This window comes from Aplysia californica, unplaced genomic scaffold (genome assembly GCF_000002075.1).
Source record: "Aplysia californica isolate F4 #8 unplaced genomic scaffold, AplCal3.0 scaffold00001, whole genome shotgun sequence".
NCBI lineage: Eukaryota > Metazoa > Mollusca > Gastropoda > Aplysiida > Aplysiidae > Aplysia > Aplysia californica.
In genome coordinates this window covers 830,677-843,951 of record NW_004797271.1, presented here as the reverse complement: position 1 = coordinate 843,951, position 13,275 = coordinate 830,677, and the positions used below count along the sequence as shown (strand labels likewise).

At 42.8% G+C, this 13,275-nt stretch overlaps 3 protein-coding genes across 3 annotated transcripts in view; all 3 read right to left on the bottom strand.

Moving 5' to 3' along the window:
• Positions 1 to 4,792: 4,792 nt before the first annotated feature.
• Positions 4,793 to 6,499, bottom strand: LOC106012495. The gene is made up of 2 exons (XM_013085605.1): positions 6,012 to 6,499; positions 4,793 to 5,705 (listed from the first exon to the last, which is right to left on the bottom strand). The coding sequence occupies exons 1-2, from the start codon at positions 6,497 to 6,499 to the stop codon at positions 4,793 to 4,795; spliced, it is 1,401 nt and encodes a 466-aa protein (XP_012941059.1).
• A 388-nt stretch (positions 6,500 to 6,887) lies between these two features.
• On the bottom strand, positions 6,888 to 9,493 carry LOC101855985. Its single transcript, XM_005088908.1, has 2 exons — positions 8,751 to 9,493; positions 6,888 to 7,557 (listed from the first exon to the last, which is right to left on the bottom strand). The coding sequence occupies exons 1-2, from the start codon at positions 9,491 to 9,493 to the stop codon at positions 6,888 to 6,890; spliced, it is 1,413 nt and encodes a 470-aa protein (XP_005088965.1).
• Positions 9,494 to 9,849: 356 nt separating this feature from the next.
• Positions 9,850 to 13,275, bottom strand: part of LOC101855758 — a 7,622-nt gene continuing 4,196 nt past the window's right edge. The window contains exon 2 of the mRNA XM_005088907.2: positions 9,850 to 11,601. Coding sequence (XP_005088964.1) covers positions 9,850 to 11,448 — 1,599 coding nt within the window. The 5' untranslated portion in view covers positions 11,449 to 11,601. The remainder of the gene's footprint in view (positions 11,602 to 13,275) is intronic.

Below are 13,275 nucleotides of genomic sequence, written 5' to 3'. Positions count from 1 at the left end.
GTGACCTTATTTAGGCCACATATGGCCTAAATAAGCTAAACCCCCCTCCCTTACCTTATTTAGGCCACAGGTGGCCTAAATAAGCTAACTCCCCCTCCCTTACCTTATTTAGGCCACACCTGTGGCCTAAATAAGCTAAACCCTCCTCCCTTACCTTATTTAGGCCACACCTTTATACAAAGTCACAGAAATATTCCTTTTGTGCTTATTGAGGTACAGTGCAGGGTGATTTTACCTGCAAGGATAATTGGACAAAATGGGCAAAATCTTTATTGCTAATGGTCATATTTAGACAAATCCTATATCATTGTCTTTTTTTCTTCTTAACTGCTCATGGTTATTAAAGAGTAAGCCAACTAGGTAGTAATTTCGGATTCCTAATACTAATATTATGGGCATTCTTAAAATTTTTTAACTTGTTTTTAGCGCTTTTCTCAACGTAAAATGGATTCCGTAAAAAAACAATGACCTTATCTTTCTTTTTCAAAGTATTGTGCATATATATATATTTGTGTGAAACTATATATTCTATGCTTTCATGTACATGAAAAAAGCTAATAAAGGCAAGCAAAATGTTCTTCAGAGACATAGATCTAGTAGTAGGCCCACTGAATTTTTTTTATAAACCGGGAAAGATGACCAGAAAATAACAAAAAAATTTTATGATCTTCACTTGCACTTGCAATTTTTTTGATAAATTATAGTCTACCTCATTGTCTTTTTTTTTCCATCATTTTTCTTCACTATTCATGACAACTGGCTTGTATTGTTTTCAGTTATTATCAAGAAAGTGGATAGGCGGACTACGGGGTCTATCTAGCCAAAAGGATAGGTGGACCCCGGGGTCTACCTAACAAAATGCTAGGTTTTAGGATGTGAACCCCGGAGTCAGCGTAGTGAAATAAGTAGATCTCAGTTTATTTTATAGTAGGACTGGCGGAGCTCGTGGTCAATGTAGTGAAATTATAAGTAGATATAGGTTTAATTAAGGATTGGTGGACCCAGGGGTCAACATAGTGAAATAGGTAGATCTCAGTTTATTTTATAGTAGGACTGGCGGAGCTTGTGGTCAACGTAGTGAAATTATAAGTAGATATAGGTTTAATTAAGGATTGGTGGACTCCGGGGTCAGTGTAATGAAATCAGTAGATCTAGGTTTAATTAAGGATTGGTGGACCCTGGGGTCAATGTAGTGAAATAAGTACATGTAGATCTAGGTTTAATTTTAAGGATTGGTGGACCCTGGAGTCAACGTAGTGAAATAGGTAGGTTTAAGGTGGACCCCAGGGTCTACCTAACGAAATGCTAGTTAGGTTTTTAGAATAGGTGGAACCTGCGGTCACCGTAGTAAAATAAGTAGGTTTAATCTAGGTGTCCCGGGGGTCCACCAATCCTTAATTAAACCTTCTTATTCCTCTATGGCTATGGTGACTCCGGGGTCCACCAATCCTTTTAAAATTAACCCTACTTATTTCACTACGCTGACCCCGGGGTCCACCAATCTTTAAAGAAATCGACTTATTTCACTACAGTGACCCCGGGGTCCACCTGTCGTAAAACCTAGTATTTTGCTAGGTAGACCCCGGGTCCACCTTAAACCTGCTTATTTATCACTACGTTGACCCCGGGGTCCACCAATCCTTACTTAAACCAAACCTTATTTCACTACGGTGACTCCCGGGTTCACATCCTAAAACCTAGTATTTCGCTTTGCAGACCCCGGAGTCCACCTATCCTCTTCAGGACTAAACTATTATCAATTTGCAATTTTCATTGATTAGCATATTTTTTTTAAAATATTGAATCAGAGACTCGCTGTCTAAAAAGTCCACTGCTAATGCTATTCTTTTCAAAGAAAATGGCACAATTTGATTTTATGACATGTTGAAAAAAAGAGTTTTAAAAATATCCCGAAAACAACATAAAATGATTATATAGATCTCTCTCTCTCTCTCTCTCTCTCTCTCTCTCTCTCTCTCTCTCTCTCTCTCTATATATATATATATATATATATATATATATATATATATATATATAATAATATATGTATAAATATATATATATATGTGTGTGTGTGTGTGTGTGTGTGTATTTTATTATGTATACTAAAAGACTGAGCAGAGGCTTACAATGTAAATTCTGTGCTCTACAAGTAGAGAAAATCTTAAGTTTGCGCAAAACAGATTTTAGAAAAAAAGTTGGATCTAATTATTCTAATAAAAGTAAAAGTGATTGTTATGCTGAGATTTGTTATTATTAACTCTGGAAATACAGTTACTTGCTGAATCTAAAAGTAACTAGAACTGTGCAATTCGTTTTATTTCAATTTCAAAGCCCAAAGGCATAGCAATAATAAGTTAGATCTAGATCTAGCAGTTGTAGGCTCTCTGGCTGCTTCTAGCATAGGCCTGCTACTACTGATTCTAGACAGGGAATCTAGATCTTGCTATCGCCTGCACTATTAAAATCAAATATATGGTAAAATAAAAACAAAACTGAATTTTTTGTCAGTCAGTACATCCCAATTGCCATAGCCGCACATATTAATAGTTGAATAATGCGATACCGAAGCAACACGTTATCACAGTGTGCAGGGGAGAGCGAGGTGCTCGGTCGATTCGGTGGTTCGGCTTTTGTAGATCTATGCATTTTTTACGGAAAGCCCTATTACCTGGCCTATTACTAAATCTATTAGTGTTGTGAAAACTTCAACCTCTACAGCTCAGGCGTCAAAAGATGCTGGAAAATAATAATACGTCCTGAAGTTTCATAATTTATTTTTATACAGAATAACACAGTACACAGCCAGTAGTTTTTATTTCATCGAGTTATAAAAATGGCCTTCATATAAAAATTGCCTTGTTTTCAGAAGCAAATTTTAATAGTTCTAGTTCTACCGAATCGATTTTCACGCGAATTCAACCATTTTGATTATCTTTCTTTTCCTTTTAAAAAGATGTAGATCTAGGCCTGTTGGATGTGGCAGTGCGAATAACACTGAGTTGTTTAGATCTAGATCTAGACCCATCAACACACGAGGCTTCGTGGCCGATCACAAAAGTCTACGGGGCTTATCGAGGCCGATTCGCCCTGCTGCGAGCACGTTCACTAAACTGCCTACTAGATAGAATCTACTACCAAATATTCTCTACACGATCTTTGCTACTACTACTACTAGGCCTACTAGCCTACATGTACTACTACGAGACAGTACGAGAGAGTGTCACTCAGTAAAAGATAGTGTAACTTTGACTCAGCCACGTAGTGTACACACTTTTTATACCCCAAATTTAACCCGGAAGTCCATTCGGAGGATTTGACCTTTTCACTTGACCAAAGTGTGCCAAAATGGTAGCCTAGCTTTTGCCCCTCCATGAAGGAAAAATCTGGCCCTCATTCAAACCATTGGGATTGAGCAAAATTTTGCGTTTTGTGCTTTGTTCTTTACAATATTCATTATGGTTATGATTTATAAGTTGTACACTGAGACAAAACTGTACTAAACTAAATGAGAAAGGTGCACCATTATGAAAGTGGAAGGAACTCAGTTGCCTGAAAAGGGTAGTTTGAGCATGTGTGGCCTAAATAAGCTAAACCCCCCTCCCTTACCTTATTTAGGCCACAGTCCACTGTGGCCTAAATAAGCTAAACCCCCCTCCCTTACCTTATTTAGGCCATATGTGGCCTAAATAAGCACTCCCTTTTATAAATGGGTGTGTTGGACAATGAGAGATTTGCTAGGTCATTTTGGACAGATTTTTATTTTTAGGGCTGTTGGTTGGCGCACTATAGCGGCCACGTTGGGCAGATGGTTGTCTTCAATGGTGAAAAAAAACGCAAAGATAAACACAATGTAAGCAGTTAAATGCAAAATCGTCATTTGGACAGATGGTCATTAGAGAATGTTCGATACATTAAAAACCAGTTCATTAAGTAACAAGATGTGGAGTAATAGTAAGGATATTGGCTGTGGCACAACTAAGATTAAGATGCAAGTTCTCAAGTTCAAATTCCTGAGAGGGGAGGTTATTTCATTGGGTATTTTCGACTGCTGTGATTGTGATACTGTATCCCACTCACTCAACCCAAACTGGCTGGGATAATGCGGCCGGACTCCTGAATTATGTGGAGGTGTGAAACATTAACGAGTGGTGTAACTTTAGATCAAATCAGTCAAACACTCTATTTCTGGAAGTTGTAGTGGTAGGGGTTGGCAGTAAATTTTTTTTACATAAAGGTACATTTTTGCCCTTTCAACTCGACAGACAGGGAGAGAAAATGTATCAGATATGAAAGAAAACAACTGAAGAGAATACATTTGGCTGTCTAAGACAAATAAATCTGTCTCTTTTTCAAACCAAAGAGTTTCTCCCCTCCACAGTTCCCCCCACCTCCCCCCTTATTGTGAAGCCAGCCCTGTACGGTAATATTACTCAGTTTGTAGGTACAAACAGATTTGTACAAACAGATTTAGAGAGAGTGAAGAAACACACGTCTGAAAAGGCTTTTTGTTTTATTTTTGTCTTCTAGTACAATGTAACCGAAAAGTGACTATTGAGTAAAAGAAAGGTACTGTCTAAATCCCGATACGTTACCTAACAGTTAAAACAGAAGTGTTAGGTATAGTACATTATTCAACATCTCCCCTCGAAGTCATTGTCCCAGTGCTTAATCATCTATTTTAATAGATCTCTATAAGTTTCACTTGTTCACAACACTTAATTAAAGAGTTCTTGAGACTTGGATTTGAGTTTAGAGCACAGAGCTAAATATAGGTCACACAGTCACTGGGTCACAGGTCTAGTCTCGTTGGTACTCTGATTTCTCTGCGGTATCGGCTGACATGGGGTGTCTCTGTTGGGGCCACCGGCATTTGCGCTGACTCCCGAGCAGGGCTTGGGGTGTCAGGATGCCGTGTCGAAGACGGTGTGTTGTCCCCGGGCTCTGGTGTTGTAGTGGGCTCTGGGGTAGCCACGAGATGACTTCTGTTGCAGCGGACGGTGCTCCCTTTTTCAGTGGTCACTGTGTAGTAGCGCGGATTGGGGTGTCTGTTGTCAACGATGCCTGGTCGGCCTAGGTCTCGAATGTGGACAGAATCACCGGGGCGAAGTTCTGGAAGAGATTTGACACTGTGTCTCTTGTTGTATTGCAGCCGTATGACCTCTTTCCTCTTCTCCTCCCTTTGACGAATACAGGGTAGATCAACAGAACTTGGATGTAAGTTGTCCTGCATAATGGGGACTTTGGTTTGGAGTCTCCTTCCCATGAGGAGCTCACTTGGGGTATACCCATTTTGTAAAGGAGTAGCCCGGTATAGCAGGAGGGTAGTGTGCGGATCGTTGGCTTTCTTGAGGAGAAGCTTCACTGTTTGTCCTGCTCTTTCTGCCTCACCATTGCTCTGAGGATATCTTGGAGAGCTGGCGATTTGAATGAAAGTAAACTCTTTTGCAAAAGCTTGGAAGCTGGCGCTTGAAAACTGAGGGCCACTGTCGGACACGACTGCCTCTGGGATGCCATGAGTGACAAAGATGGACTTGAGTTTATTGATAACGAATACACTGTTGGGCTTTTTGAGTAAGCGTAGCTCTACCCAACGAGAGTAATAATCAACCATGACGATGTAAGCTTGACGTTTCACGTCAAACATCCATGGCCAATCGAGACCAAGGCCGGTCTGGTAACGAGAAAGGGAGCAGAGGATCCTTCTGGACAGGACGAAGTTTTGCTCAAGTGTTGCATTTCTTCACCATGTCCGCAATCTGACTGATATTGTTGGCCACCAGACTGAAGTTTGAGCTAGAGCTCGGCACTTCGTGATGCCAAGATGGCTTTTATGGAGTCGACTGAGAATGTCCATTTTCAAAACTTGTAGAATGACAAGTCGATCGTCAAACAAAAGGATATCATCCACAATGCTGAAATAATGACAATTAGTCCAATGCTGTTTCAGAAGTGTATTTTCAGGCAAGTATGCTGTCCAGCCTCTGGTACAGTATTTCTGGACTTCCGACGTTTCTGAGTCCCTCTTCTGCTGGGAGACCATATTTTGAAGTCTCTGTGGTGAAGCAGGGAGGCTATCAATAGCCTGTTGTGCGAAGTCTGCCACTTCGTCTACAAAGAGTGATTCTGCATCTGATGGCAGATTTGTCGGAGCACGAGAAAGTGCGTCCGCAGTGATCTGATGCTTTCCCAAAACATGCAGCACATTTGGTGAAAAGCGCATCAGCCTCATACGGAATCGTTGGATCCTTGATGGCATTTTGTGGAGTTCCTTGGCAGAGAGAAGAGGGACCAAGGGTTTTTGATCAGTCTCCAGTGTATACTGCTTGCCAAGGATGTATTCACTGAAGCGTTCTGATGCCCATGTTGCTGCAAGGGCTTCCTTCTCGATGACTGCGTAGTTCTTTTCTGCATCTGTCACAGCTCGTGAGATGTAGCTGACAGGTCTGCGAGAACCATCATCTTGTATTTGTAGAAGTACTGCCCCAAGGCCAGACATGGAAGCATCTGCAGCAACAATAGTCTCCCAGTCAGGCGAGTAGTGTGCCAGTATTGGTGTTGTGGTGAGGCCATCTTTGGTGCATTGAAAAGATGCATCTTGATGTTCTCCCCAGGTCCACAATGAGTCTTTTTTTTTTTAGCCACGTTGCAGTAGCCAAGTCAGGAGAGAATTTTGCCATCTGGTTCACCATACCCAGAAAGCGTTGTAACTCAGTGACGTTCTTGGGCTGAGGGAACTTTCGAATGCCGTCCATTTTTGCTGGGTCTACCTTGAGGCCTGTGTTATTCACGATGTGCCAGAGAAACTTGATTGATGGCTGCGAAAATTCACACTTGTCGTTTAGAGTGACCTTAGCTCTCTGGAGACGCTTCAAGACTTGTCTAACTCACTTATTGTGAGTGTGAGTGTCCTGATCAGATGCATGAATGAGAATGTCATCTTTGTGACAAATGACACCTGGAAGGCCGTCCAGAATGTTACACATTTTCTTTTGGAAGATTTCTGAGGCTGAGGATATGCCGAAAGGAAGACGGTTAAAGCAGAATCTCCCAAATGGTGTTATGAAGGTAGTGTACCTTCTGGAGTCTGGATGGAGAGGGATTTGCCAGAATCCTCTTGTCGCATCCAGCTTAGTGAATACTGTAGACCCTGCAAACTTGGCAAGCTGTTCGTCTATGGATGCAAGAGGATGGACTTCTCGTCGCACTGCCTTGTTTAGACTGGTGAGGTCCACGCATATTCTAACTGAGCCGTTTCTCTTTGGCACAACAACCATGCCGGAACACCATTCTGTGGGCTCAGTTACGGGCGAGATCACGCCTTCAGCCAATATTCGGTCAATTTCCGTCTTGACTTTTGGCAGTAGAGGGTGTGGTGCTACGTTTTGTGCTGGGTACAAGCACACAGGATCAACGCCTTCTTGTAGCTTGATCATGTATGGGTCTTTCAGTTGTCCTAGTCCTTTGAAGACATCAGGGAACTCTCTTTTGAAATCAGAAGATGTCTCGTGGACTGCATTGATTCTGGCAATGAGACCCAGCTTTACACATGCTGACCTGCAGAGTAGGGCATTCGGTTGGTCTTTTACAACGAATATTGTCTCTTTCATGGCTTTTTCTTTGAACTTTAGATCAGCCTCAAAGATACCAAGAGTAGACAGAGTTGTGTCCCCAGGGCCTTTTAGAATTTTGCTGCAGCTATTGAGAGGTTGACTAGTGTCCACACTTCTGTCTCCGATGACAGAGATCGCATCACCAGTATCAAGTTGAATTTTGTTGGAACGGAATTCAACTTGATGATAGCAGACTACTCATCTAGGCTGTCAACTTCCTTCCCAGTGATGGAACCTAAAAATCTGGGGCCTCAGCAACGTGATAAGAGTTGACTGCTATTTCCTGAACTTTGGGGTGACTACGGCAAACTGTTTTATAGTGGCCTCTCTTGCCACAGGAAACACAGACTGCAGACTTGGCAGTTGAGTTGGGGCGAGCGGACGGACGAGTTTGTTACTCGCGGACTCAGTCAGAACGAGCGGGTAACGGACGGCCATGAGAACGAACTGCGAACCTCAAGACAGTTAGTTTTTTTGGGTCCGCTCCACAATTTGACTCTCTCAGCGAGCGGACTGCGGACCTCAAGCCTCAAGTCAGTTCGTTTTCTGGGTCCGCTCCACAATTTTATTCATTGTGTGGGCGGGCGAATGGACGAACTCAAGCAGACGAGATACTCGACGCGAGATTAGACCCGTCGTCTATTGTTTGTTAATTAGGACTAATGTTTCAAACCACATGCGGTGCCACAGGGAGTGAGAAAGGCTGGTGACGTAGTACTATGTGTGTAACCTTTCACCTCGTGCGTGGGGCACACTGTGTACGTTCCAATTATCGCAAAGGCCGGGGGGGAGGGGGGGGGGGCGGAAATTTTCGCCATGAACGCCTAGCTACAATGTGAGGCAGGAGGGTGATTTCTTAATTAATTTTTTTGGGGGGGGGGGACGGGGGGTTGTAAGTTGTAGACAATGGAAGGAGTCGCTCCCGTCCGTCCGCCCGCCCGCTCGAATGCATGGAGTCTCTCGGTCCGCCCGCTCGCTAAACGAACTGTTGTTTCTGCCCGATGTGTAGCGAGTAGCGAGAAGCGAACTACTGTTCACAAATGGACGGTTCGTTACCCGTCCGCTCGTTTGCGGGTAGTGCCAGCGGGTAGTTCGTTACTCGCGGACGCTAATTTTGCGAGCCCGACCCAACCCTACTTGGCAGGGCAGGCGTCTCGTTTGTGGCTAGGGAGGCGACCAAAGTATCCACAAGGTCTCTTGGAACCTGTGTGTGGAGTGTATGGTTTGTGCAGATGCCTTGAAGCACCCGACGCACTACACATGTTGTGTGGTTTTGTTGTGACTAGCTCAACTCGAGATTGCACGAGTGTCTGGCTTTCATCACGAGCTTCAGCTTGTCGGCTTATTTGTATAGCCTCGTCGTGGGTGAGCTTGAGCTTCAATTGGAGCTGTTTGGACAGGTCATCGTCCCTTACTCCGACAACTATTCTGTCTCTTATGAGCTCATCTTTGAGGGCTCCATAGCTGCAGTCATTTGCGAACCTGTGCAAGTCTTGGATGAATATATTGACACTCTGTCCCGGTAACTGAGTGCGTTTGTTGAATTTTGCACGAGCGAAAATGATATTCTTGCGTGCATCAAAGTGAGTGTCAAATGCCTCTATCACTTCTGTGTATGTAGCGGTGCTTTCTTCGACTGATAAAGTCGTGAGGATGTCGTCGGCTACCTCCCCCATAGTGTACAGTAGAGTACTGACCTGCTCTGACTGTGACTTGTTCAGCAGACCTGTGCAAGAACGAAACCTGTTGAAACATTGTCTCCAACGTGGCCACGATTCTGTCTTCCCATCAAAGGGCTTCGGCGAGGGTAAAGACACGCGGCGATGAACTGTTGTTTCACCGGCCTTATGAACGTTAATATCCGTGTCGTGTTCAGCCATGACTAAAAAAGTAAAGAAATGACACTTATAATAATATACCATTGTCAACCGCTGCTTCCATATAATATTATAATATTGTTCGGTTTGTGGGGACTAACAGATTTAGAGAGAGTGACGAAACGCATGTCGGAAAAGGCTCTTTGTTTTATTTTTGTCTTCTAGTCTAGTACACAGTAACCGAAAAGGGACTACTGAGTAAAAGAAAGGTATTGTCTTAATCCCGATACTTTACCTAACAGTAAAAAGAGAAGTGTTATGTAATGTACATTATTCCACAAGCTCCCTTCCCCCTTTTCTCATTGAATAGCGCCCCCCCCCCCCCCCCATTTCCCTGTATAGCCCCCCCCCCCCCCCCCTCACTGCCCAGCCCTCCCCATCCATCCCGTCCTATGTAAAAGCTGATTGTTGTTCTCAGTGGTCCCTCTCATTTGGCACGTGTTCGAAACTTGTACAGACAGTGCTTGGGGGTCAGTGCAGCTTTTCTCGTCTGCCTGGGATGACATAGAGTTGATGTGTTGGAAAATGGATGTATACCTAGCCTGGGACAACTTGTCTTGTCCACTGAGGCTATCTCTGTGGTCAGTTTGTGTCAGACGGCTACCCCTCTGGTCACTGACCGATGCCGATGGGTCTTTAACCTTTCTCAAACAGGTGGCCACACGGGATTCGTTGATCTGAAGAGTTTTCAGAAATGCTTTCTGGCACACATCTGTCTCAGCAATACGGTATCTTCTTGTCTTGCTTCTTCTTCTAGATCCACATTTCGAGTAATGTCTGCGCACTTCCTCCTCCTTCACACAATAGACAATAACTGCACTGCGAGCCTCAAATGAAGGACATTCCCAATATTTGATGAACAAGTTTTTTCTCTCATCATAACTCACTCGTTCTAAACACTTCCTGGAGCAACATTCTAAGTCAGAGTCGAATAACCTTGGCAAGTTTTTTCTCTTGTGTCCCTGTCTGGGTTCTTTGGACAACAAGTGGATGTGTTCTACCACAGCCTGGTATCTCTCCTCCAGAGCCAATCTGTGCTTCCCCCTCTTCCCCCTCTGGTCACCCACAGAGGCTGTTGGGTCTGTCACTTTCCGCAGACAGGTCGCGACACGAGACTCGTTAATCTGCAGAGTCCGAAGAAAAGCCTTCTGACACACCTCCACCCCAGAGATGACATATCGTCGTGTTTTGGTTCTCCTCTTTGTTTCACTTTTTGAATAATGTCTAGCTACATTCTCCTCACTGACACAATAATTAATAATTGCACTTCGAGCCTCAAAAGAACCACAGTTCCAATATTTGGAAAACAAATTCTCTCTATCTTCAACACTCACTTTCTTCATGCACTCCTTGCTACAAGCACAATCAAACTCTGAATCAAACACCCTCGGTAATACTTCTGTTCCTTTTGAGTTGATATAACATTGATTTGTGTTACTGCACCTCTTACGCTCTGCGTATGCCTGGCTCGCCGTTCTTTTTCTTTCTCTCTTTTTACTCTGAGAAGCTGGCACATCAATTTGCCGGCTCCCACTGGTCTGAGAAGCATGTTGTCTATCCACATGAGGAGGTTGTATCTCTGTCACCTCCTTCTCTCCTTCCCCGAGAGGAAACAGAACCTGCCCTCGTCTGTCCAGCTGAGGTTGTTGTTCTGTTTGCTCCTTGTATGGAAAGTTTAAGTTTAAGGGAGAAAAATCCTCCATTTGTGCATGTCCGTTATATGGCGTGCAGTTTGACACAGGGTACGGCGGGCATGTGTTCGGATCCCCCATTGTCATGAGCACCTGGGAGATGGCATAGTTTGTTGTCCACTCATTTAATCTGTCCGGATGACTCAAAGTATCTGTGGGAAACATGTTGTGACTGTGAGGAGGTGCTGGGTACATCTGGCCAGACGGCTCCAAACTTGCCTGATCAGACAAAGGTATGGAATTGTTCAACAAACTTACAGGAAACATTTTCTCAGAGGTAGAAGCTTTCACAGTGTCTCATCACCAGAAGGACAGGTCTGCTTCAGAACTTTCAACTTCACTCATTTTTGGAACAAAATCATCTCAGGAGGACTACACGAGGTCTGCTTCAAAACTTTCGCCTTCAAGCATTGCTGATTTCTGAAACAAAAACATCATAGAACATACTTGAATCAGTCGCCTGATAGCAATCTTTTCAAGATGAAGCAAAACAAAATCTATAGCTTGAAAGTAAAAAAAGTTATTAAAAAAAAGTAGGCCTACTACCGGTAATGATATGATCCCTATATTCTGGCTCCAGTGTTTATTGACGGTAGGTCAAGTACCGTATATATATCCATAACCTGGATGTCAAAATGTACGAAATCAATGATATAATTTATAATCACTATATTCTTGACCCTTGCACTTGCACGCACTGACAAAAAAACATTTCAGAAGCATGGGAATCTTAACATGTAAACATCTCCCGACAGTGACCTACCATTTGTCTTGAATAATAATTCAAGAAAATCACAAAAAGGTTGTGAAAAAAGCTGAGGTATTCTTTTACTTTCCCTCCTGTTTCACATTTAACTTATATGTCCATTTTCTATATTGATGCGCTAAACACGAATATTATCTTCATTTCTGTTACAAATTAACTCTTCATGTCCGGTGAGCCGGTGGCAGCGGCTCAGCGCGAAGTGGGTTTGGCCGGCGAGCCGCTGACACCGGCTCGCTACACTAGCCTTCATTAAATACACGCGAAACTAATATTTCACGACATCAACCAAACTTATGGTCGCAAATGCCGAAAATAGGTCTTTTTCTGTTTGTACTTTCATTTTGTAGCGTTTGTGTGGGCGCGTATGCTAGATTTGATGGCTTGTTTCCAAACAGCTGATTTTTTGTGTATAATTTGTTTGTGTTGGTTAGGGAGATTATCATGGCTGGAGATTGCTCCTGAAATACTTATAGTGACAGTTTTGTTGTTTGGATTATACTGAGACAAAGTTTTCATTCCATTTGGATATTATAAATGTTGAGGCTCTATTCAGGTTAGTTCATCGTAATATGTAGGCTTGTAACGTCTATGTGAATGTGACTTTTTTATATGTAGTTATTGTACACCTCATCTTACACCTGGAAACTTCAAATAATTACTCAAAATTACTTTGAAAATGTGCATAAAGACACAGTTTTCATATTTAGGTATATTCAAACAAAACTATAAATGTAAGCCTTTGATTTATTGTATAACAAAGTGTGTATATATATATATAGAAATCTAGATCTAGATCTAGCTGAGTTTACACTTTTCATGCCGAATGTGGGTTCTGATATATTTTATTATTTTGGTTTATTTCAAAAGAATGGGCTTCAAAGAAGCTACAGCCACCATAGATGTAATCCTAGAATGTATATCAACATTTTTGCTTCTTTTACTTTGGCTCTGTGTTCAAGTTTTATAAAGTTACACCCATATTTGTGTGAACAGTGTTACGTAATATTGCAACATTTATTTTTGCTAATGGCTATTTACTTCAATAGTCTATTACAGTAGTCTCCGCCTAAGATCCCGGTGCTCATGAGCAAAGAAATGCGGGATCTTAGGCGAACCGGGACCTTAACCGACGATCCCAGGGAAGAATCTATGGGGACCCATGTTAAGGCTTACAATCAGTAAAATGGTCTCCCTCCACCTTAAAATGAACTGACGTGAACCCTTGGTGGGTTTATGACATATGGCGAGCAACGAGTGGTTAACCTTGATGGCCTATCACAGTGCATAGTGCCATGAGGCGTGCCATTTTCACTTATTATCCTGAGTCC

Coding starts and splice junctions, on each gene's coding strand:
- LOC106012495 (XM_013085605.1), bottom strand. CDS start 6,499: ATGTCTGGCCTTGGGGCAGTACTTCTACAAATACAAGATGATGGTTCT. Junction 5,706..6,011: donor CAGAAGAGGGACTCAGAAAC/GTCGGAAGTCCA, acceptor CGTCCTGTCCAG/AAGGATCCTCTGCTCCCTTT.
- LOC101855985 (XM_005088908.1), bottom strand. CDS start 9,493: ATGGCTGAACACGACACGGATATTAACGTTCATAAGGCCGGTGAAACA. Junction 7,558..8,750: donor CGAGACGCCTGCCCTGCCAA/GTAGGGTTGGGT, acceptor CCTACTCTGCAG/GTCAGCATGTGTAAAGCTGG.